Source organism: Neopsephotus bourkii, unplaced genomic scaffold, assembly GCF_033783945.1.
Source record: "Neopsephotus bourkii isolate Nb327-2 ecotype Australia unplaced genomic scaffold, CSIRO-AGI_Nbou_v1 NB_1376, whole genome shotgun sequence".
Classification (NCBI taxonomy): Eukaryota; Metazoa; Chordata; class Aves; order Psittaciformes; family Psittacidae; genus Neopsephotus; species Neopsephotus bourkii.
In genome coordinates, this window is record NW_026901855.1 from 141,596 (window position 1) to 166,552 (window position 24,957).

The window sequence follows — 24,957 nt, forward strand, 5'->3', positions numbered from 1 at the left end:
TCTGTTGCCTAAGACACAAATTCTGTATCTAGCCCTGCAGAAGATTTTTCAACCCATATGCATATCATTTTTAAAGGCCCTTTTCCAAAAATTACTTTACATAAGTTCAGGCTAAAAATGTACACACTGCATATCAGAAAAGCTGTGATTTTTATTTGAGTAACACACACATACACACATATTTGGTGCAGCAATAAATGTGTGCTGGCATGAGGATGGCTCAAAAAATAGAGGTGCACAGATGTACACAATATGTGTACAACAAAATAGATGAAAAAGAAACCCCAGCTTCTTCTTATCATACATTCAACATGCATATCCCCCCTATTCAGATATAAAAGAATGTATTACTCTTGATCAAAGGAAGTATACTACATACCAGGTAACATGCAACGTATACTATGTATCAGGCATCTGAGGTCTTAACACCAGAATTAGCTGTGGAGCTAAGGTTAAGCTAAAGGAGAAGGTCTGCCCAGCAAAATGTTCTATAGAAAATTTTACTTATTGTGACTATAAACTACTATTTTATTATGTGACCCTTTGATAACTGGCACAGATCAAGAGGCATCCAAACAGCTTTTAGCATACCTGAGAGACAATAACAAGCAATTGTTTGGAGACAGTGAAGAGATATGTTTTTGTAACATATTCTTCAGAAACATTTGTGAAAAAACGGAGGAGTTTGGGATTCTGATTCTGGCAACTCTTTTTGGGCTTTTCATATTTTAAAATTGTCCTACTAATACTGTGATGCTTGTCCACAGATGGTATTCTAAAAATATGAATGGAGCTGGAATTTTAACTAGTTGCAGTACAACAAACTTGGCTTATTAATATCAAATATGTAAGATAATTGGAGGAAAGGAACAAAACCATGGAAGCTGAAATACAATGAAACTAAAATCAGATTAGTTTGCTGCTAACGAGGTCAATATACAGCTTGATTAGGATAAATTTCAGTCATTTTAGGACTAACATCATATAAATAGCCATTTTTCAAATAGCAGCAAAACAAAACCACTAATAAATTGACCAAACTACATAACCTTCTGACAAAATGTCTGAAATATTAACAATTTGGGAAGAAGAAATTTTAACATGAGCTTTACCTTGTTAAGGCAATTGAGATTTAAAACAAAAACACTGCAACAGTTAATCACAGACCATCTACAGAGAAACAGAAATTACATTTAAAGTATCTGTGATTCATAAAGAAAACTAGTCAAACAAAGTGGTTTCAGCATGAGATGCAGCAAAAGCTGTGTAGCATCTGAATGCATGAAAAAGACAGGAAATATTTTAGGAGTAACTTTAATTTTCTCACATCTATACTGGTTATAGGATAATTAACTCTGCCACACTAACAAAAGCCTCATGAAAATACAGATTTTTTAAATGGAGAATGTTGAAGAATATTCAAGTAAAAACCTCTTCGACATGAAAAAATTAACTGTAAATAGTTTTGGGAAAAAAAAAAAACCAACAAACAACGTTCATTTCTGAGAAGTTAACACAATTATAAATTTAACTGCCAATACGCATCTCCAGTTTTTAAAACTGTGTCAGACTGCAACTGCTTCCAAGAAATATCAGTGAAGCAACAACACACAATGACTGAAGCCACTACAATTACAGAAACAGTAAAAAATCAAGACATATTCCTTAAAAGGTTCTTCTTTTAAATAAAAATAGAAAAATCAGCTTAACTTTCCTTCACATAAGGAACAGCACTAGGATTAGCAAGATAAGACAACAGACTAAAGAAATTTGTAGTCCAGTTCCTGTTAAGACATGCTAAGCAAATCATACGAACATAAATTGAGTCTTGAGCAATCCACCTAAGACACTGTTAGCATCACTCATTTCTAACACACCAAAGAGTATCTGCAAGTAATTACTTCCAGTTGAGAAATAGATGACTTCAGAAATGGACAACTGCATGCATTTCTGTCAATCTTTCATTAATGCTTTTATAAATATTCAGGTTATACTAAAAGACAACATATTTTATAAACTACGCAGACATATACACATTTCTCACACTTTTCTTTGCACAGCTGAAAAATACTCAACCTGTTTTGGGCACAGTTCATGAAAACAGGCTCTTAAAAAGTCTTCTGTTACCCACCTATCCATATCACTGATCAAACCATTCCAGCTGTTTCTTTTCCATGTACATACAACAGTATTATTTTTCCAGTCCAGATTAAGTATTTGATCAAACTCATTAAAAATGAATATATCAACTGTGTTACTTTTATTTGAAGTTACTATAATTCTAGTAACCGCAGCTATTCAGCTACCCTAAAAACAAGTAAGTCTGCCTAAGTTACACATTTAACTCTTAGAGATAATATACTTTTGTGGAAAGAAGTTACCCACTTTGCTACCAGAGTCAGTCATCAATTCCTTACCCTTTCTCAAACGCCACTTATATCAGGTTTTACAGATACATACCAACTGTTTTCTGACGAACTATGCTCCTTGCCTTTTCTGTTCCTGGAGAGCCAGTGGTTGTAGCACTGCGTTGTCTCATTGGTGCTTGTCCAGGTTGATCACGGCTCCAGCCTCTAGAAAAGGACTTATCAACAGAAGATTTTGGGAATTCATGCCCAACTCCTGCAAAAAAAGATTTGCAAATTTATTCACTTCTATTCTGGCTTCATCAGATATTTGTAGTTAAGTTCTGAAAAGTTTTAAAGCTGGACAGAATAAATTATATTATCAAAGCAAGAATGACTTCAAATCTATACATCTCATTACTGGTTTTTAAATATATAAACCCACTAGCCAGTATTAACACTGAGAGACAGCCAAACTTTTTCATAAGTGTTGGTGCTATTAAACTACTGTGATTTTCTTTTCTGATCAGTCAAGTGCAAAACCACAACAAAATTGGGTTTATAAAGGTTGTAGCCTGATAAGACGTAGCCATAGAAACTTTCCTTTGCTGTACTTGTTAGACACAACACACAAAATCATGTTACAGACCGTTAGTATTGTGGTTTCCTTCTAAATGATTTTGTGACAATTGAGGAACATGAAATAATGATGATAAAATGAAACGCAAAGGCAAAAAAAAAAAAAAGGATGATGGGCTCAGAGAACAATGTTCTTTGGAAATTCACACAAAAAGCTGTACTAAGATTAAGAAAAGATGGAACAAATTCACATTTGACATTTAGACTGAAGTAAATAAAGCTCACATAAGGAAGTATCAAAAAAACCTGTGTGTAAAAAAGAAAGTGAACTAAGGAATATGTGCATTGCATTTCCTTATCCACACTGAACTCATATAACTGAAAATTATTTTTGATAAACAATTACAGTAATTGAAAAATACATATTCTTGGAAAGTTAGTCTGAGTACAACCTATTCATTATTATTAGCAAACTAGCAGGGGCAAAGAAATTTGGCATAATTTGTATTATATTTTTTACTTCCAGTGCTGGATTTAACTCTGCCACACACATTTAATAACAGAGGCTTTCTCTGGAACTCTTATTACTGAAGACTAACGTGAACTCACATCATGTGGCCCTGTATGGGTGATACAGCAGATCTGAAATGTTTTTTTAAGCCTATACTCAAGTAACTATATACATTCTTATCCAACATCAGACTTTAAAAAAAAAACAAAACCAAACAGACAAACCCAGAAAAACCAACAACAAAGAACCCAACATAAAAACCCCACCAAAACAAAAAAAACATGACCTGTTAACTTTTGCATGAAAAATAATCAAGCTGAATTGGTCTAGAACAACCTCTCAGCGTCAACTAAAGAGAAATGTATTTTTGTCTGGTTGTCACACACCAGAAGAACAAAAGTGTGAATAATGCCTCTGCCCAAGATGAGCAAAAACAGGAATACTCTCTTTAAGAGCAGGAATCCACATCGATTACTCCTCACTGACAAACCCAATGATACCAATAGGAAGTCTCTTCCCTGTGGTTTAACTGGAGAACTACATCAATCAGAATACAGAGGGATAAACAGTAAACTAAAACTTTTTTCCCCATCTTATTCAGCTGAAATCTAATCCTGCCTCTCACCATTAACATCTCAAAGAACTTTTTAAAGGAGACCAGTGTCATTACCCATGTTTTACAAAAGTGGAAGAAAAGTCAGAGGTGATTGTCAATGGTCCCATGCAGAAAGTCAGTCTATGATCTGGGAAGAGAATCCAGGTTTTGCACCTCTCAATCCAGCCCTCTATCCAGGACCTCCTGTCCTTTACCAATTCCAGAACTGTACCATTATAAGCAAGAAGCCACCTCCTCTCCCCATATTATGCCCTGCAGAGGATTTTTTGCATAGCTTAGGAATCCATTTAAAAACTGGTAGCATTCACATGGACCTTTTTGAGTATCCTTTCTCTTAAATAATCCAACAAGGTCACTTAAGCAAAACCCATCTTCACCATGGCTTAGTGATGAACTGGTATCCAAACAAAACTATGCTCACTTTACACTTCATCTTGGATTTCAGGATCAATATTCCAGTGGCGATTGCAACAGCCACTTGCTAGCTAACTTTTACCAGATGTGTAACCTTTGTTATTTTCAAGAAGCTATGACTGGAACTCAACTATTTAATTGCTCTGATAAAATAAGAAAGGCATAACTTACTACAGTGTGACATTTTAAGTTAAACTCAACAGTTTTTTTTTCTTTCAAAAATTGCATTCCATATGTGGCTACTTGCAGGACTGACTCTTAATGTGAGAATTTTGTGGTGGTTCTAAGAAGCAGCCTTATTATAAGGCAACTGGGTTATTTCAGGTAATACCTATTTAGGTATACTAAAAACACTAGACCAAAATTATGCTGTACCCAACATCTTATCACCCCAGCCAAAACTGAACTGATGTGTATACAGCATTCTTACCTTTGCCTTTGTGTTTTTTCTGCTTCTGCTCACTTAGTTTATCCAACGGCAGGTCACTGAGGTCCAGGCTGTACAAGTTTCTAGCTAATACTTTAGTTAGTGTCTCCATTGTCAGGGACCACTCAGTGGCCAGCTCTTCCCAATATGTCAGTGATGACATTACAGACAGCAAGTCATCCCAAAGTTCTCGAGAGATGTACACATTTAGATTTGCTTTGATCCAAGCTACTATAAGAGTCTAAAAGAATAAAGTAAGAAAAGTTGGGTTCTGAACATAAGATGCCATCACTCAATTGTTACTGCTTAAAGCTTACAACTGCCATTGAAATTTCTAGGTAAGCTTGACATTCGTCTCATCAGCAGAACACTCAAACTTTTCATGAATTACCAAATGTTATGTTACAATAGGTTTCTAACTTAGAAACAGAAACAACGGGCTCATAAAAGATCTTCCAGTGTCTTACAAGTTTTGCCTGGGAGTTTTGAAATACTGTCCTCAATTAGTTCTCATTACATTCATAGCTTGTGTATCTTTTTTTTTTCTGTCTACTGAAGAATCTGGATACTTCACAGATTCTATTTACAGAGAAGCCACCACAACAGCACACTGCACCTATAAACTCTGACAGTATTTGCTCCAGCTTACTATAAGGAATAACGAAATCAGTTTGTCAGGCATGGATGGCACAGAAGATTTTGTGTTGACTTGAGCTAACTTTGCAATGGAAGCAGGCTAAAACTACACACATTGACAGTTATCTCAACTCAACTAAAGGACAGCAATTTTTTAGTTTCACAGTACCCCAAAACCTATTGTAGTATCATTACATATCGGACAGAAAGTAATAAATGTGGCTAGCTCTTTAACCCACACCATTCACATTATCTGCGTAACATAATCAATGACTTAAGATGACAAACCAGCCAGCAGTGGTTGTTGCATATAATCTCTTAGTCAAAATTAAGCTGAATTAATTAGAGCGAAATTATGTTTAATTGCCTGGAAAAGAGGTCCTGCAAGTCTTCCAGCTAAAGTGGAGTTTTTTCTTCCTTGGTACTGCAAGAAAGTTTGGGGTGGTATTTTCAGCACAGATTCAGTAACCCTGAGCAGCACAAGAAGCATCTGTTCCCTACAAAACATTTACATAAAAAAAAATAGAGTTAGCGTTTTGTTACACTTCTGTTTATACCAGTATACCTTTGAAGATAACAACCAAACTTGATTTGCTCAGATACAGGACACAGTGATTATAAACAGCCTAACTCGGTTCTTGCAGAAGAAATTATGCCAATCTTCACACTTGAGAGAGAGAAATCCCTGTCACCCTCTGACACCTTCTACCAGGTCACTCAAGCACTATCACCTTCAACACCCAGAAGTTACACACAAAGTTGTAACTGTATTTCCAGTCTGATTTTTTTCTTTTTTCCCCTCCCTCCCTCAGTATGAATGACATCTTTTCCCAATATTACATCATCATTAATATGCTTCATCTATTACCTTGTGTGGCACTATCTTTGCCATCACAGTCTAGAGTCACTTCTTTACAGTGATGTGAAACTGGGGAATACTAATCTAGTGGAATCTGTTTTCTATTATTACTCCCAATTTCCTAGTGGTTAGCCTTGAACTGACTCCTGATTTCTTCACAAGAGGAGACGTGTTACATGTAATTCCAGCTCTATTTACCCAGAGTTCAGGAAATACTAGTTACAGACTGAAACCAAGTCAAATTAAAATGGAATAAATCAGCCAGTTGAAATCCTCTTGCTACTGCTTCCTTGCAATGGAGAATGGTGGCAATATACTACCTCATTAGAAACAACTATTTAAAGGAGTCGGGAAAATAACTAACAGGAACTTGAAAGTGGAGTCTCTTGTACCTGCTACGCACCCTAAGCACTGGAAAGGAACAAAACAGTATGCTGACTTCCTTATGCAATTACAGATCAAGAGCAAGTCACATCTGATTATAATACTTATCCATGCTTATCTGACAATTTTTTGTTTACTTTTAAGTAAAGCTGCGAAGCTTTCACTTGTTTGCATATTTTTAGCACTTTGACAGATAAGCAAAATGCCCTGGAAAAAAGTAATTAGTAGCTCCTTAATAGTAGCTGCATATCCTATCTTACTTCCTTTTTTCACTGAGTGCTAAGCTGCCTCAAACTAACGGCTTTAACAGAGCAGATAACCTCTTCCCCTGTATTATGTTCTCTGTGATGTTAAAGTCCATGTATTTACTGATTTAGAGAAATCAGTTCACATAATCAATAGCACTCTACTGTGTTTAATACCAAGTAAATTTTCACATTTATCTTGTGATCTAATAATCAAAGATAAAAGCATTAGCATTTTACCATGTCTTCTTGTCCATCGTCACTTGGACTACCATGTGACGGTAGATATTAAGAATGCGTTTACACATATCAGTGTGCTCATCCAGCAGAGCTTTTATTTCATTTGCAGGTTCAAGAAAGAATATATTTGAAGAATTTATTATAAAAACCTGTAAGTAGAAAAGAGTGGGTGTTGTGAGCTTGAAATACATTTGTGTTTTCAGCAATTCCATTGCTATTAACTAGGAAGAGAAAATCTATGATTTACAGAAAAGACTGCATATGCAATCAGAAGTAAATATGTAAATATAAGCTAGCTTGGTAAGATGATAAAGCAACAGTATGACGGATTTTTTCCTCATTTTTTCTACAAACCGTATTTGCATATTTTTGCTTTCATAGGCAGATGGTACAAACTACTTAATACAATTATTTTAATACGATGGACAAAAATGGCCCAGTAAAGAGGTCCACTGCACAGAAGTTCCACCTGGAAGACAGAAACTGACTAATACAATATATACTAAACTACCTGAAATAGTCCTGGCACAAAGCGTGTGCTTTAGCATGGCAAGTCCTGTGTTTTTCTGGGAAACTAAAGCATTCATCCCACTGTGATCAGTAAGGCTTACCAAAAGTAGGAAACAGGATACCTTCCCCAAAATGGCTGACTTCAGTGGACAGTGAATTAAGGCTTTCAGAAAGAAAATTATAAAAACAAACTAGGCAAGGACACTGGAGGAGTTACAGGAGCTACTACTGAAGTGTTGTTATATTTTTATGTAAGTTTAGGAAGCATTTGAATCACAGTGAGCCCTAGATTGTAAATTATCATATTAGTCTTTCTTAAAGCACATCAACAGGAAATCATTGGTTCTGCAGCTGTAATTTCCCTCTACTGAGAGCTTTGAATTTTAGTAATTAAAACTCGATAGTACTCAGTTTTACATTCACTAGCCTCAGCTAATGAACCTACTCTACTCTAAGTACCTAAATATGTTGTCTATACAAGAATCAAAAGGGAAGAAAATTCAAGACAAAAGTCTTGGATTTTTGATTCACAGAAAAAGTCAAATGTGGTTCCTGGTCAGGAAACCTCTCAAAATCAAATACGGTACTGGCTTAGAATGATGTCTTGACCCCATTTCAGGCTAAAGAAAGTACCTAGGGGTCAAATGAACCTTTGCCTAAAAAAGTTCAACACAGAAAATCTCTCAGACATTCTCAGATGTGTAAGCATTAGTGATACATTGCAAACAGATTAAGATGCTTCTCACTGTTTCTTTTCTCAGAAAAACTTCATGTTCTTAGTCAATGAATGCGAAGATTATGAAGCTTAAATTATTGTAATATATTTGAACTTACAGGTAATTTCAGTTACAAAGTTTATTTCTATATATAACAATGCACAGCACAATAGTAAACCCTATTCAGGAAATCATCCAAGCTGTGGCAGAAATGAGTTCTAAATAGCATTATCACGCATAGTAAAGTGCACATGGTGGAGTGGCAAATGCGCATGTCTATTTCATTTTGTTTAGAATCAGTTTTCTTCTGGATAAAAGACTATTACAGAGGCTAGTCATATATGCACCTATATGTATGCATATGCATGCACATACATAAACTGGTCACATTTTATATCACCTTAAAAGGGTTTCAAAGACCTTCAAATTATACACGATTTACTGTATCAACTTCAGTGAATCGTTTTGATGAACATTTTAAATTAACACAATTTCTGCCCTGCCAAATTTCCTAGAAACAATTAGAAAACTTCTGTTAGGGAGCTTCTGCAACTCTCCCATCCCTTAAGTGTATCAGTGGAGAGTTGTGGTGTCTGCTCAGATTATTTAAGCACCTGCGCGTTCATCCAATCTGTAATTCAGAAAAAGATGACAAAATATCCCTGATCACCTTATCATTCAGATTAGGAGGTTCAGATATTTTATGTGCAGTGAGTAATAGCTTAAAACATCTTCCTAGCACTCTCATTAAATACTTAATTAGAATAATCGGAAGATGTGGCACTCAAACGAGAACTGTTTTTTCTATAACATGATAAGAGACCAGAATGCATGTCCTGATGTAAAATTAAAAGGCTTTTTACTGTGTTATCCAACACTTGTGTATACACTGTCCTACTTAAGGTCAATAAAGACACAGTGAACAACAGTAATTATTCCAACATTATTTATCATGATTCTTTTACATTTAAGAGGTATTTTTTTAATTCAGAGATGCTTTGAATGAGTATGGGCTTGAACTGCATTATATTCTACCCTTTATATGCTGATAACAAGAGCTTTATTATTATAATGAAAATCAGATATCAAGTCTATTTCATACCTGCAATACTGACTGCACTCCTGCTCGTACATTTTGCTCTTCCATATCAATTTCAGACATTTTATGCAAAGTGTCTTCATAACAGCCATTTCTTGCCCAGTTTGAGTTTCTACCATGATTGGTGTTCATGCCTTTTTCCTGAAAAATATTTTTTAAAAAATCACACAGATTTGTAGAGAGGTATTTTGTTTTTACATGGAAGGAAAAAGGATATAATAGATACGAAATAATTAACAATGGTAGACAGATGTTTAAGATGCATCTTAAAGACACAACTATATCTTAAGAAGTTTGTAGGAATTTATTTTAAAGTATTCAGATGAAATAATTATTTTCCTCATCCTCTTATTTCTCTATAACTTACATACAGCTGAAGGTTGGCATATCGTATAATCCACACCTTGAGAACAGTTCATAAAACTATATGAAATTTTAAACTGAACTAGACACATTTTAAATCTACAGACAATGGATCAAAGTGGTACCCCATTCACTGTTTAATTACAACTAATTTTCCCCAATAGATGGTCTGACATCAAATGAAACCACAAAAAGGAGATCTGAAGAGGGACTTTTTACAAAGGCATTTAGTGACAGGATGAGGGAAAATTCAGATTATTATAAAAAAATTCTTCACTAGAGGATGGTGAGACACTGGCACAGATTGCCCAGAGAAGCTGAGGATGCCCCATCCCTGGAAGTGTTCAAGGCCAGGTTGGATGGGGCTTTGAGCAACCTGGTCTAGTGGAAGGTGTCCCTGCCCATGGCAGGGGATTAGAATGAGATGATCTTTAAGAACCCTTCTAACCCAAACCATTCCATGATTCTACTCTGTCTACCTCCATATCAGAAAGATGCACATATATTAACCAACAATATTTTACCTCTTCTCTTTCTTTTGCTTTCTCTGATGAACTGTGGTCAACATTTTCATCACAACCTGCAGTTGTGCACTGCATTATTTCTTCAGGTTCTTTCATAAATAAAGGCTTATCTTCTTGTTGAATCCATTCCTGATACACTTTTACCACTTTCCTCATTGCAGCTGCTTCACATATTGGCAACAGAAATGCCTGCAAGTAGAAAAAGAAACAAACAAAAACCCAACTGCAATACTTGAAATCAAGTTGGGCTCTATAACAGACAGTTTCTAAGGGATGGGGAAGGGGAGGAAATACAGCCACTGCAGGATCTTTACAAATAAATGACTCCTAAACCTAAATGTTCGCTCACTTTTTTTTTAATCCGTAAGCTGAAAACATGAAATAAAGTTCTACAAAGAAAAGTCAAGAAAGTACTTAAAAAAACCTTCACTGCCAAAGAAAGAGATATAAGAACCCATATAAGCATATCTAGACCCACACCTAGACTGCTGAAATTAAGATCAAACATTCATCAAAAGTATGCAAAATGAATGAGCCGAAGTTTCTATTGCAACATCTTCCATTCAGACTATTTGGAAGATTGGAGTTAATTTTACATGACTAAAAAAATTCAAGTGACACACACCACTGGTAGACATCTATCTTATTTTTAGCTAAATGAGATTTTGCAAAACACTATCCTTAAAACAAATGCCTCCCTGAAAAGACTTCAGAACTCCCGTTTCAAACAATGCTGCATTTGAGTCAGTGTGATGGCTGATCACTGCCCTCTTCAGGACGTTTTCTGTATCTGCTGTGCTGGTAACAACTAGTCAAGAGATCAGAAACTTTTAACATGAGTCAGGTTTTAACTAATTTAAAATACATTTACCAAAGAATGAGACGCCCTAATTGTATTCAGAAAAGAACAGATTAAACTCCACCAATACACAGACTTATGGAGTCCATGGTGTGAATGTTGAAAACTCATTGCCCACGTCTTTAGGAGTGCTCATTTAACACAAGCAGGGTGTTCTCTCTCTGGAAATACACATTTCATACCAGTATTGCACTAAAAATTGTTGCGTATTACAGAATTCAACTGACAAATTCATCAGTTACACACTATAGCTCATCAAGTCCAACAGTCTTCTGTGAGCTCATATATACTTTTGTACCCTGGAGTCTAAAATGCATAAAACTTTTTTTTTTTTTAATGGACAATCTTCTCACCATGCAGTTCAACTTAAATCTCTTCCTAACTGGAAAAACGTAGCCCTAATGTTTTAGAAAAATTAAAAACATCCAGCACATGAGAAGTGAACCTACACTGAAAACTTCAGGCTAAACAATGACTTAAATGAGACTGCATAACCTCACATGAAATCCAGATAATCTGCATAACTCACAGACTGCCTTGTGAAAAGAATGAAGAATGGTGTCCCTTTCACTGAGGGAATGGGGGGGGTGTGGTGTGTGTGGTGTGTGTGACAGTTTCTAAATAGCCCATCAAAACTTTAGATTCTATATTCAACGTCTCAGACTCTGTATACCCTTGAGTGGTAGCTGAACTCCGGTACCTTACTTCCCTCAGTAATGTGTCCAAACTCTTCAATACATAGAATGGATAAGCTACTGACATTCACTTCCTCATTCAAAAGAAATCCCTTTCATCTAGATATACTGGAATTTTAAAATACTTATTTTTTTGCTGTTTAAAGCAATTAGTGCAATGCATTTCAATTGAAACTTAGTACATTTTTCTTTACTATTGTTCAGAAAAAATTCATCTTTTGATCTACAGCATGGGCCATAAAGAGTGTCTATCTGTTCTCCCACATTTAACTCAAAGTTACATATTTTCACATTATAAATAAAGACTACGTATTCTAGCATATGTTCTTAGTTTAAATTTGATTAATAGTTTCCAGTTGAGAAACACTATTTTGAGTACGCTCAGCTAACATTTCTGGTTACAGTAAAGGCAGAAGCAGAAGCTGTTACCTTCTAAAGCTATGTGTCCCACTCTTCTGATGAAAACTATCAAGGAAAGGATATTCAGCTGCTCCCAAAACAACTCTTTAACAGCTGTAGACTCCCACAGAAGGCTTATTTTAATATGCTTGGTTGAGAGTTCTAATAGCTATGGGGTTGATGTATGAAAAGATCAAACATTCCTGTCTATGGGGAACTATAAAGTCCAAGCTAAATGTTGTCAAACTGCTTATTAAAGAAATAAAATTAGAAAAATCAGAAACTGTAGATATCCTACACAGAAAATATTTCAGAATTTTAGGTTTTCAATACTTAAAACCTTCAAGGAAAGATGACAGAAAAAAACTGTATATTTATGTAACGTTCTGCTTAGCAAATGCGCTTGAAAAAAAAATGACATAATATCATTTATAATATAATAAAGAATCCTGCATTTTAAAAATGGTTCTTTACCTGTCGAAAAATCTCAGTTAGAAAATTAACATTGCTTCTTTTAGCAGAAAAGACTTTCCGGACAATTTCAATATCAGTTAAATGCTCTTCATCAATACTGCAGAGGCTGGAAGAACTTGGTTCTCTCTCTGTTAAAGTACTTGTATTGGAATGAGATTGTTCTGGCTCTGCATTTCTATCCTGCTTATCAGTACTGTCATTTTTGCTGTCCTCCCGTGAAGCCATGCTAGCAGCTGCTCTCTGGAATAAAAAAAAAGAATATTCTATAGCTCATGTTCAGCGCAACCATTAACTAACACAAAGCGTACTGTACAAGTTATACAACAGTATAATTTAAAACGGTACAAAGGACTCAGAAAAAAATAAAAAAAAACCACAAAACCAAACGAGGATTCAATGTATTTCAAAGCTTCTTAAAGCTATGTGATTAAAATAGCAGAATTTGGAAAAATAACCGAAACCAAACAAAAGCCATCCCAAAAAATCCCATAGTGAGTCTCTCTAAAGTGAATTCACTAAGCAGAAAATTTGCTTAGAAATTCCTTTTTTAAATTCTTCAGGACTGCACGCTGCTGACATAATAATTAAGGCAAAAAAAAACAAACCCAAACTTTTTTATATATTTGGTTTTACCTGAATATTCTTTGGCACATTTTCACCTTCCATCCCAGGAATATGAGGTCCTGTATGAGGTTTTGGCTCAAGCCAGAAAGACACCAACCATCGAATGACAATAACACGAGCCTTAATAAAAGGTTCTTTTGTGCAATACACTGCCTCATTGGTTTCAGCATCTTTCTTAACCATTACGTAGTGTGGCTTTGGTCTCATTTGTGGTATATCTGTAAGGAAACATATCATCTTAAAAACAGCTGCAGAAAGAAAGCTCTACACAAGAAAGAAATCCTAAAATCATAACCAATACAAATGAACATTCAGAGGCACTGTTTTTTCTATTCACTTGTACAACTCATTCTAAGGTGCACCAAAACAGACAAGAGAAAATTTCAAGACTAGACTATAAGACTTCACGAGGCTATAACTGTCTCCTGGAGGGAGACAATACTGTTGGTCCAAGAGACAGCAAATTGGTTTTGCTATGCAAAACCTTTAATTTTTTTATCTGAAAGTGATTTCTATAGCCTTACATCTTTGCTTGCACTTTTTTCTTTAAAACAAGTGAACACATTTAATTGTTTCCAGCTTGTTTTAAGCTGCATGCTATACCAAAAATTTTAAAGATAAAACTAATAAAGATAAAGCAAACTCACTACTCCACACTTGCACCTAAAAACTACAAAGGGGCTCTAAGTAGCAAAATAATTGTTAATTAGACTAGAATATGGCCTACACAAGAAAGCTATCTTCATATAGAATTAAGATATTGTCAAATGTCTTCATTGTTAAAATGTGTTTATAGTTGTTTAAGTTACTAAGTAACAATGTAAGTGAGTGATATCATTTTACAGGCTTTTAAGAGTCCTGTATGTCATATCCCCTACTATCAAACTTACTGGGAAAAGCAGATACAGTTCAGGGGCAAGTGATCACTGTATTTCCTAACGCATCCCTAGAAAGATCTCTATGGAGGTCTGCAGCAATTCACAATACAGCAATATAATTAGCAATAAGGGTCATCAGTTATTACTGATACAGATCCCAACATCTAATTATGGCTATAATGGGAAACCTTTAATTCCAAACTGTATTTTAACAGTAAGCGCAATAAGCACAGTCTCTTCTGGCCCTCCAACAGGTGAAAGATGCAGAAAAAGATGAAAGAACAGCAAAGATGAATAAAAAGATGAAAAAAAATGAACAGAGATTAATTATGACTAGAAAGATGAATAGAAGACGTTCTGCTCCAAAGCCACGACAAGTCTGGCAGCTTCACCTCGTCCCACATCTGCACTAGCTAATTTTCCTGGAGTTTACTGCCAAAGCAAGGGCACATTCATCTTCCTATGACTTAGCTGAAAGATGATTCTGTGGTCATAACTTCTGTATACTGGCTTGCAGCAAATATTATGAACAATGCCCCGTGGTGTGCCAACTGGCAGGCACTGTGGTTATTTGGGGTCTATAGCCTACAATTCTATTTTCTCATCAGGCATTCTATATGATGACTCAGAACTGTTTAGCTCTGGTTCTCTACTGTGCTAGTGACAAAGATGCCAACAGTGTCATTAGTATTCCTGAATCTGCTTCAGAAAAAGGGACAGCCTTTAATAACTCAACAAGGTTGGAATTTACATGCAAAGTAAACCCGTAACAAAGATGGAGCAGAGAGCGCAGGGGGAAATGGCATTTCATATGTGCTGGGTTTTTTAAACATATGGACTGTTTTTTTAAATTGTGCATAATGGACATTGCTGCATAAACAAGTATCAACAGCCCAGTTCAATCCAGCCATGTATCAGCCAACTTGATACTGCAAAATGTCATTTCTGCAATACTAATCATCAGTCTGAAGTACTTTCAGATGTGAATGACAATTCTCAGCCAAGTTTATTCCTAGCTCTAGAAGGGCAAGTAAGATCTGCTCTGATAGAAGGAGTAGATGAAAATTTGTCTGAGAACCAATTCTAACACATGCTGTCAGAACACACCCTGCTGGTGGTGTTTCAGTATCATTACTTTCATCTGGTGACAGCAACTTTCTCTCCCCCCAGAAAACAAGCAAACAAACAAAACAACACAATCAAAAACCAAGCAACCAACCAAACCAAACCAACCAAACAGAAAATAGATACAAGGAGACACAGAAAATGAAGGTCCTATCCAGATCTGATTAAGAGATACATTCCATGGTTTTACAGGCCAGAAGGCAGTTAAAGATACTAACGGCAGGAGTCAAAGAAGATGCAAAGTAGTCACGTTGAAAAATATAAAGTTGTTCCTTGACTATATTTTACTAATGCAAGGTTGAGAGTTGCTTAGTTGTTTTAAGAAATCCAGCATAACTTCTGCCACATTACGGTCTCATACTTCAGGAGAAACAAATCTGGATAACAGCAAAGAAATATTCAGCTACTATCTAGGCAACTGACTTACAATAGCCTTTTTCAGGCATTTGAAGTGAACATTGCCTACCTGCCAAACTGCTGGAAAGGTCTCCTTGTTAACATTACAAATAAACAATACAAAATCCAGCACTAGCATTGAGGATATCCAAGCTGGTGTATCTCAGTGTCACTTCAACAGCCACATACAAAAATAGTGATAAACTCATCACGATGTTGCTAAACTGAGGAATGTTTCCAGACCAGACTTTAAAGTTACATCCACTATTTTTAATGGAAGCATTATTTTAAGAGGAAAAAACTACATGACTCTTGCATACAATCCACCTAAGTAATAAATGCACAGAATACTTAAAGAGCTTACAAAGACTTTATTTACTACAAATAAAAAGTACAATGTACAAAGTACATTGTTTGCATTCTGTGGAAAGCAGCAGGTTAGTAAGAAAATTAATATATCTTAAACAGAAGTATATATAATAGCACAATCAGTATAAAAAAGGAAGCAAATGTTTGGTAATGCAGTATTTAAAGACGCAAAAATCAGTTTTCTCTGGTATCTATTAGCATTCAGCAGGGCATGAAACCTGCAATACTGGCACTGTTTTCAAAAGGACAAGACATCCAGTAGACATGCAGTTAACACTTCTTTGCAGCACACTGTCTCCTTTTGTAGTTTCACGATACTCTCTCAGAACATCCTCTTTCTCTAGTTCCTCTCAACTGTATCATTTGGTGCAGCTGATTCTCAAATGTATCCTCCTTCAGTCATTTCTTGTATTTTCACATTTCTGTCCATCTTGGAAGTAGTTGTCAAGGCTAAAGACGAGGACGCTGACACAAAACAAAAGCAAAAAAAGCTCATTAGATTAACTCAAGTAGCGCAGAAGGAAATATTTCCTTCCCCCAACATTCAACTTTTCCTTTCTTTTTTGTTTTCGGTCTTTCCTCATCTCCCGCCCCTCCCCTCTAGGAATTTGATGTAAGCAGGTGCCAAAAAGGGCAGGAAACTGTAAGGTGGAAGACACATGCAGGGCAGAAAATGAAAAGGCCAGCAAGAACTTGTAGTTTTGATCACGCTTACTTTGTAAGGTAATAAAGGGTTCAGAAGGAATGAAGTGCTGCAGAGAACTGTCGGACTGCTCACTTTGTTTCCCAGTAAAAGAAGCAGCCCATCTAAATCCCTTGGAAATGGCACAAAGGCACATTATTATGATGAAAGAAACAATGCCCTTGGAATCTTACTGTCGGATCTGTAGTTCTTACTAAAAAGTTTGTAAAGACTGTCTTACAGGACTCTAAACAGATGTTAAAAGACATTCAAAACAAACAGACAAACAAAGCCCCAAACTAATCTCATGGGCTCTTCTAAGCCTGTAATACTCAAGCCAGAATTTGGAGGAAACACAATACAAGCGTCTTATAATTGGAAAAACTGGTGCTTGTTACTGTAACTACATAATACATATAGTAAATATATATAATATATATAATACTTATATATATACTTATATAATATACTTATCTAAAAATCTGGCTTTACAAAAAGAAAAGAAAATCTCAATCCAATAGACTCTCTGCAGTAAAGCCCTGTATGAATGCTTGCTTACTAAAACTACTGTTTTGATTTGTACCTCATGACAACCCCTAACACTACACCAGTAGGATAAGAAGCTGATATTAGTACCAGGCTCGGTGCCCAAATTTGCTCTGTTTTCTGCATAAATGCTGTCAACTTTGTTCAGAACAGGCACAGAATTGTTCACAAGTAGGGTGGGAAGATGCATGCCAGAGAAGAACTTCTTAGAGGAGAAAAGTCTGTTCTACTTACCAGTGTTTCTGCTGTTTTCATTACTGTACTTTTCCCAAAATTTTTGTTGCTGACCTTGCACAGTTATTGATAATAGTTTTGGAGATTTGTGCCCACTTCTTCTTTTTGCTCCCATTGTCCTGTTCTTTACTAAGGCCTTGAAAGCTTCTTGTTTACAGTTCACAGAAAAGAGAGATGACTACATGAACTATGGAAGACTCAATCAAGATCTTCATAGGAAGAGAAAATACCATTTCCACATTTCTTGTTCAAAGACGTCAAGCAGCAGTAGGTTTGCTGTCTCAGCATCTCAGCATCACTTATCATCCTTCTTGTACCTATTTTAATCACTGAACATCTTCAGCAACTTCACACAACTCTTGTTCTCCTGTTGCTTATGGCTAGATTTATACCGTTTTCTTCTGCCCTAGATGAGAGAGTCAGCTGCTTGTCTTTCCCAGAAGAACAGGGTTTTTTAAACATCCATCTCTGATGAAAGCCACATCCAAATACATGTACACGGCCTGGCAGAATCTAAGACCTTTTCAATAAGCTTCCACAACAGTTTGGTTTTAGAATATGAAATTGTGTCTGGAGATCACTACTAACCCTTGAGATAACACAAACAGGTAAGAGGCGCAGTAAGGTGTCCATTATTCAACTAATGAAATGGCAGCTTAAAGCCTATGTATGTGGTACTGCTTTGCAAGCAAGAGTCTTGAACTCTATTATTGTTCAACCAACATGTGCATGGGTACTTGCAAACCTAAGCTACTAAAAATCAAGATTTCCAACGTTCTAGTTGAGAATGGGCTAAAAGCCTCTGAGCAAAACTCTAGCTAGGTTCTCTTAGAAAACACCTAAAATTCTACTCTCTATATGGAAAGGTATATTCTAGCACCATCAGCTTTAAAGATTCTGTTAAACCCTAACTTCCTCTTTCTACTCACTACTTCCTTTCCTCTTCACAAAATACAGTTGACACAAAAAACATAACTAACTTTGCCCTGGCCAAACTATGAGCAAGCACTATATGATCCAAACACTATACAGACAAAGCCAACAGCTCCCAAAGAATGGCACACTAACACCTTTTATCTCAGCAGCAGTAGTTTCTCCTCAGAGCACAACTTAAATTGACAATGAAGGTCATGCTAAAGAACTGTTTTACAAGAACATTACCTGAATCAGGTTAATATAGCTAGACTGACTTCGAACAAAGGGTCAGGTGCCTCCACAGAGAACTGAAAACCATGAAGAGGAACCATATTTTCTTTCATTTGAAATACTTTTGGAGAATGTTCTTTATGGGCAAAGTGACCCAAGCAAAAAAATGCTTTGCTATACTCTACTAGAGAAAATGTAAAGACTTTATCAGCTGTGTTAACACTTACCAAGTATAGGGTTGTACAAGCTGGTCTCCTTACAGATGTTTGGGAAAATAGAAGGTAAGTAGTATTTCTTAAAATTTGAGAATAAAAATGAAAATCCCTTTTCCTGGTTTTCTTTGTTCTTCCATTCTAAACTCTTAACCTTAAAAAAAAAAAAAAAGACTGGATGAAGTAAACATCTAGAAGTAGAAGAGAAAGATGACTGATGAAATGCCTTCAGTTATTTCTTTGGGCAAAATAATGCATTTTAATAAACATTTTTAAGAGAGATGGAACAGAAACTAGCTATGAAATTTCAATGAAACAACGATAGTTCTTTTCTAAAATGTTGCTTCAAAATGAACTTGAACACATCAAATACCAAAACCAATAGAAATACATCTGCTTTTATGGCCATCTTGCCAAGTCATCTTGCTTTCAGACAGAAATTTCCCCCTAGCTTGAAAAGCACCACCACAAAACCCACAAGTGAGCATAGTTTATACTTCCACTGTTGAAGGCAACAGGGCCAGGGACAGGGAGATGAAAAAGGGAAGGGAGCTGAAATTAGCACTGCTGGAAGTGACTGACAATTCTTTTCTCTACATGCTGCAATTTCATGCAAGAACGTGTGGTAAACAAACCTATGAGCCTTCACACAGAAGATAAAGATATTCTAGGATTTACTTTTTCCAAAGGACACTTAAAGAACAGGCAAGGGATAGGAATGTTTATAACATTTTTATAAGATTTGCAGTGCTACTAGTAAACGTTGTCTGGTAACAGACAAACAGGTGTCGGTTATTTCATATTTCTTTGCTTAAAAGCTACAGAACATACCTGAATTACTATGTATTTCAAAAGTGCTTCTAAGAAATAGCTTGTTAAATCTTCTTGTCCTTTATCTCCTGATTGTGGAGGAACAAGTGGAGTGATTTCCTCTATAGTCACTTGAGCTATTTAATAATAATAAAAAAAAAAAGTAAATCTAACATTTAGAACATTTGTTCTCATGCATAAGAATCTACCAAGTTATAAAGTAGAAATGCACTGGGGTAAGTAGAGACAATTACAGGAAGAACAATCCACCCATAGATTAATGAAAATTATGAAAATTTAGCTAATAAACCGCCACAGAAGTGATTTTTACATATATAAAACCACAGCCCTATATACCCTGGGAATCTACCTGCCAAGGCATTTTTTCCCAGAAGGCATAATCCACTTCTTTTGGAACTATGCAAACAATAGCCTAACATTTGTGTTACACAAATGTCAAATTTTTTTTTTTTTGCATCTCTCATGATTTTCTTCATTCGGCAGCTGATCACTTATATTTGTGTTAAGTTTTACTAGCTCTCTCCTTCCTTCACCTCTACAGTGAAGCTACTTCAAAGTTTACTCTTCTCACTCCTGTAGTTGGATGTTTGCATTTCAGTTTTTGCATGCTGCATTTCTACACTGCCTACATTCCCTTTAATTTGTTCCTCCTTTCCCTCAGTAGAGATATATGCAAGATAACTCCAGAACTGGGCTTAAATTACGTAGCAAACTTATCTGCAGAACTATCCTGATGCAATTCATCTGCTAGATTTCAACAAACTGAATTATCAGTCAAGGAGACACTGCTTGCTTCTAAACGCAATGACTGTACCAGCTCTAAAACACTGGGTGGAGATGGAAAAAAAGTAACAACACTTAATGTTCAGAGGAAAAAGTGGTTAGCTTCTTATTCACATCTATGTGAATGCACAGCTTGCACTTACGACCTCACACATAATGAAATTCATTAATAAATGAGTTTGAAATCCTACTAGCAGGACTAAATGGATTTAGGAGGCAAGAAACTCCCCGAAGTAACCAGTATCTGATACTTACTGCCAGAGTGAACGGTCAAAGAAAAAACCGTCCTAAGAACCATCTTAATAATCATCCTCACTCTACTGAATGACCTTCACATTAAAAAAATCTTAAGATCTATAAAGTATAAAAAGCTTATTACAGAATGGTCAAGCCTTTCCACTAATGCAGACCTTTATGACCTCAGGTTTTGCAATTTACAAGGTCTAATTCTTTTGGAAGATTCCAAGCAATAAGCATATCACAGCTTTAAGTGCCTGGTCATACACGGACACAGCCGGAAGACCAACCATTCAGCTTTACTTACAGCCCTAACAACTTCTTGAAGGTCATACCAGATAAACTGCTTCACATAGCTTGCTCCCTAGAGCACGGTCAAAGCCAGTACGCCATAGTTCAACACAAGTGGAATCTGCCTGTGCAAGTTTGCAGTAGATCTAGCATCTGCCTGTAGCCCTTAAAAAAATTACATAAAATTGGTCATTAACCAATTCAAAAAAACATGCTATGTGTTAAGCTACTATACCATACCTTAAACGAAAACAAAAACCCAATGCAAAAAAAAAAACAAAAACAACAAACACAACCCACCTTCAAAAAAAACCCAACAGCAAAAGACAAAGCTACTCTTGGAAGAAGACCTGATAAACTGACAAGAAACACATTAACAGCTCCACATAACCTTGCTAAGTACATACATTAGTTCTCTGTTACTGCAACTTTTCTGTGCTAAAAATTACATAAGGAATTAAGAAATATAACCGAATTACTTACTTTCTTGAACATTAAGTGGGGGGTTAATGAGATTGTCTAGTGTTCGGGGGCCATATTCAGACTGTGGTGATGAAAATCCAGGAATCAAGCAAGAAAACATCCACAATTGTTCTCTGCTACAGTTATTCTGAAGTGCTTGCAGCCACAAAAGAAAGAGACGCACACCCTCCCGACGTATCTTAAAAGGAAAAAAAAACAACAAAGAAACAGGTTAACTTGCCCCAGAATACGCAAAAGCATTTCCAGGAAAAGGAAAGAGAAAAAAAAGCCCAACAAAAGTCTATAGTCACTTGCTTGACTACAGGACTGCAAGATGCCATGTGAATTTTCCAGAAAATACAAGGACTGTCACAAATTTTCTAAATGTGTTTGTGAAAAAATAAGAGAGTGAAGTTTTTTGCAGCAGCAGCAGAACCCATTCCACCCTCTTCCATTCCCTCTTCAAGGTGATGGAAGTCATAGAACAGTGCCCTCCTTGCTCTCACGCTGGAGAATTTCAGCACCAGCCAAGCCTGCATGTTTACACGGGAGTGGCATGGTTGGTTGCTGCAGTACCAAAACTGTCTCTTAATGCCTTCTACTGAGGTTCTTAATGACTTTTTAGCCTCACTCTTCACTGGCAAATGCTCTGACCACACCACCCAAGTCTTGAAAGGCAGATGCAGGGACTGTGAGCATGAAGAACTTAGGCCCACTGTAGGAGAGGATCTGGTTCGAGACCATCTGAAAAACCTGAACATACGCAAGTCCATGAGACCTGATGAAATCCATTCACGGGTACTGAAGGAGACGGTGAATGAAGTTGTTAAGCCACTGGCCATCATATTTGAAAAATCATGGCAGTCAGGTGAAGATCCCCACCACAAGAAAAAGGGAAATATAACCCCTATTTTCAAGACGCAGAAAATGGATGACCCAGGGAATTACAGACCAGTCAGTGTCACCTCTGTGCCTGGCAAAATCTTGGAGCACATTCTCCTAGAAAGCATGCTAAGGCACATGAAAAACAACAAGGTGCTTGGTGACAGCCAGCATGGCTTCACTAAGGGGAAATCCCCCCTGACCAATTTGGTGGCCTTCTATGATGGGGCTACAGAACTGATGGACAGGGCTGTCAACTGTTGCTGTCTGATGACATCAACAGACACAGTTGATGTCATCAACCTGGACTTGTGTAAAGCGCTTGACACTGTACCGCAGAACATCCTTGTCTCTAAATTGGAGAAACATCAATTTGATAGGTGGACTACTTCGTGGATAAAGAACTGGCTGGATGGTCAATGGCTCAATGTCTGGCTGGAGACCACTAATGAGTGGTGTCCCTCAGGGATCGGTGTTGGGATCAGTCCTGTTCAACATCTTTGTCAGTGACATGGACAGTGGGATTGAGTGTGCCCTCAGCAAGTTTGCTGATGACACCAAGCTGTGTGGTTCGGTTGATACACTAGAGGGAAGGAATGCCATCCAGAGGGACCTTGACATGCTTGAGAGGTGGGCAAAGGCCAACCTCATGAAGTCCAACAAAGCCAGGTGCAAGGTCCTACACCTGGGTCAGAGCAATCCCAGGCACAGCAACAGGTTAGGCAGAGAAGAGATTCAGAGCAGTCCTTTGGAGAAGGACTTGGGGGTGTTGGTCGATGAGAAAATGAATATGAGACAGCTTCAGTGTGCGCTTGCAGCCCAGAAAGCCAACTGTATCCTGGGCTGCATCAAAAGGAGCATGACCAGCAGGTGGAAGGAGATGATCCTGCCCCTCTACTCTGCTCTTGTGAGATCTCTCTTGGAGTATTGTGTGCAGTTCTGGTGTCCTCAACATAAAAAGGACATGGAAATGTTGGAACAAGTCCAGAGGAGGGCCACGAGAATGATCAGGGGATTGGAGCACCTCCTGTATGAAGATAGGCTGAGAAAGTTGGGGCTGTTCAGCCTGGAGAAGAGAAGGCTGCACGAAGACCTTATAGAGGCCTTCCAATATCTGAAGCGGGGCTATAAGGATGTTGGGGAGGGATTCTTCATTAGGGGCTGTAGTGATAGGACAAGGTGTAATGGGTTAAAACTTAAACAGGGGAAGTTTAGATTGGATATAAGGAAGAAATTCTTTACTGTAAGGGTGGTGAGGCACTGGAATGGGCTGCCCAGGGAAGTTGTGAATGCTCCATCCCTGGCAGTGTTACAGGCCAGGTTGGACAGAGCCTTGGGTGACATGGTTTACTGAGAGGTGTCCCTGCCCATGGCAATGGGGTTGCAACTGGATGATCTTAAGGTCCTTTTCAGCCTTAACTATTCTATGAATCTTTACGTTACACTTGGGTGGCTTTTGTATCACAGTCAACCGTTATTACACTACCCACCAACAGGTCTCTCTGGCGTAGATAATCCTCCACTGCCAAGACAGCCTGAGCCCCAAGATCAGTTTCCCTGCCCCAATAATGAACGGCTAAGGCTTACTTCTGTTTTAACACAACATCCTTCAAACCATTTGCACACATTCCTAACTTAGCTACTCTATGTAAAACACATTACTACTGTGAGTAGTCCTACTAATGATCTGAAGTCATTCTTTCATGACACACAAGTCATTATCTGGTTCTCATTCCTTTGCTTTTACTATAAAAATTCACCCTTATTTTTATTTGCAGGTATTTTTTCACAAAAATAGTACATAACATTTTCCAATACCTTTAATGAATTTCCAGTGTGAAGAAGCTTCTTTAAAATCAACCCTAAAAAGAAGGGGAAGAAAAATAATACATGTATTTGTTTGTTTGGTATTTTTTGTTTATTAGGATGTTAGAGTTCTCGGTCAGACTTGATAGTAACTTTTAAACAAGTCCTTGGCAATCTCCAATTTAATCTTGGTGAACTCGATATCCTCAGGCAACTCTCTCAATGCCAGAAGGAAAAAAAAAGATCACCTTTCATAGCCTCCTCATAACCCATAACATCTTTATGAACTTTTGGGGATGTGTACATTATAAGTAAACAATCCTCAATTATTAATATACATCTCATCAGCACTCCCCATTTACAAATACAAACCTCATGCCAATTTTGCAATTTATTAGTAGAAGAAAATAATTGGTTTTGTTTGGGTTTTTTCCCCCCTTCTCCTAGCTTGCAAGAGTTAAGACCATAATCCTTGTTCTATCACTTGAAAAGTAAAGAACATGAGTAGTACTAACTACTACAGAAAAAATAAGATTTTTTTTAAAGAGAGGAGGAAAA

At 36.9% G+C, this 24,957-nt stretch overlaps 1 protein-coding gene and 1 long non-coding RNA gene across 4 annotated transcripts in view; both read right to left on the reverse strand.

Annotated features, from left to right (window-relative positions):
- RALGAPA1 (Ral GTPase activating protein catalytic subunit alpha 1) overlaps nt 1-24,957 on the reverse strand; it is a 134,924-nt gene that overhangs the window by 94,403 nt on the left and 15,564 nt on the right. For all 3 annotated transcript variants that reach the window (XM_061367302.1, XM_061367305.1, XM_061367304.1), the window contains exons 5-16: nt 24,412-24,455; nt 21,733-21,910; nt 19,939-20,054; nt 19,123-19,261; nt 13,529-13,737; nt 12,896-13,135; nt 10,469-10,657; nt 9,585-9,722; nt 7,257-7,405; nt 5,896-6,025; nt 4,896-5,133; nt 2,461-2,622 (exon numbers count right to left, since the gene is read on the reverse strand). In XM_061367302.1, coding sequence (XP_061223286.1) covers nt 2,461-2,622; nt 4,896-5,133; nt 5,896-6,025; nt 7,257-7,405; nt 9,585-9,722; nt 10,469-10,657; nt 12,896-13,135; nt 13,529-13,737; nt 19,123-19,261; nt 19,939-20,054; nt 21,733-21,910; nt 24,412-24,455 — 1,932 coding nt within the window. The remainder of the gene's footprint in view (nt 1-2,460; nt 2,623-4,895; nt 5,134-5,895; nt 6,026-7,256; nt 7,406-9,584; nt 9,723-10,468; nt 10,658-12,895; nt 13,136-13,528; nt 13,738-19,122; nt 19,262-19,938; nt 20,055-21,732; nt 21,911-24,411; nt 24,456-24,957) is intronic.
- LOC133219792 (uncharacterized) lies at nt 16,276-18,503 on the reverse strand. The gene is made up of 2 exons (XR_009727531.1): nt 17,750-18,503; nt 16,276-16,752 (listed from the first exon to the last, which is right to left on the reverse strand). It is a non-coding gene; the product is annotated as an uncharacterized LOC133219792 (long non-coding RNA).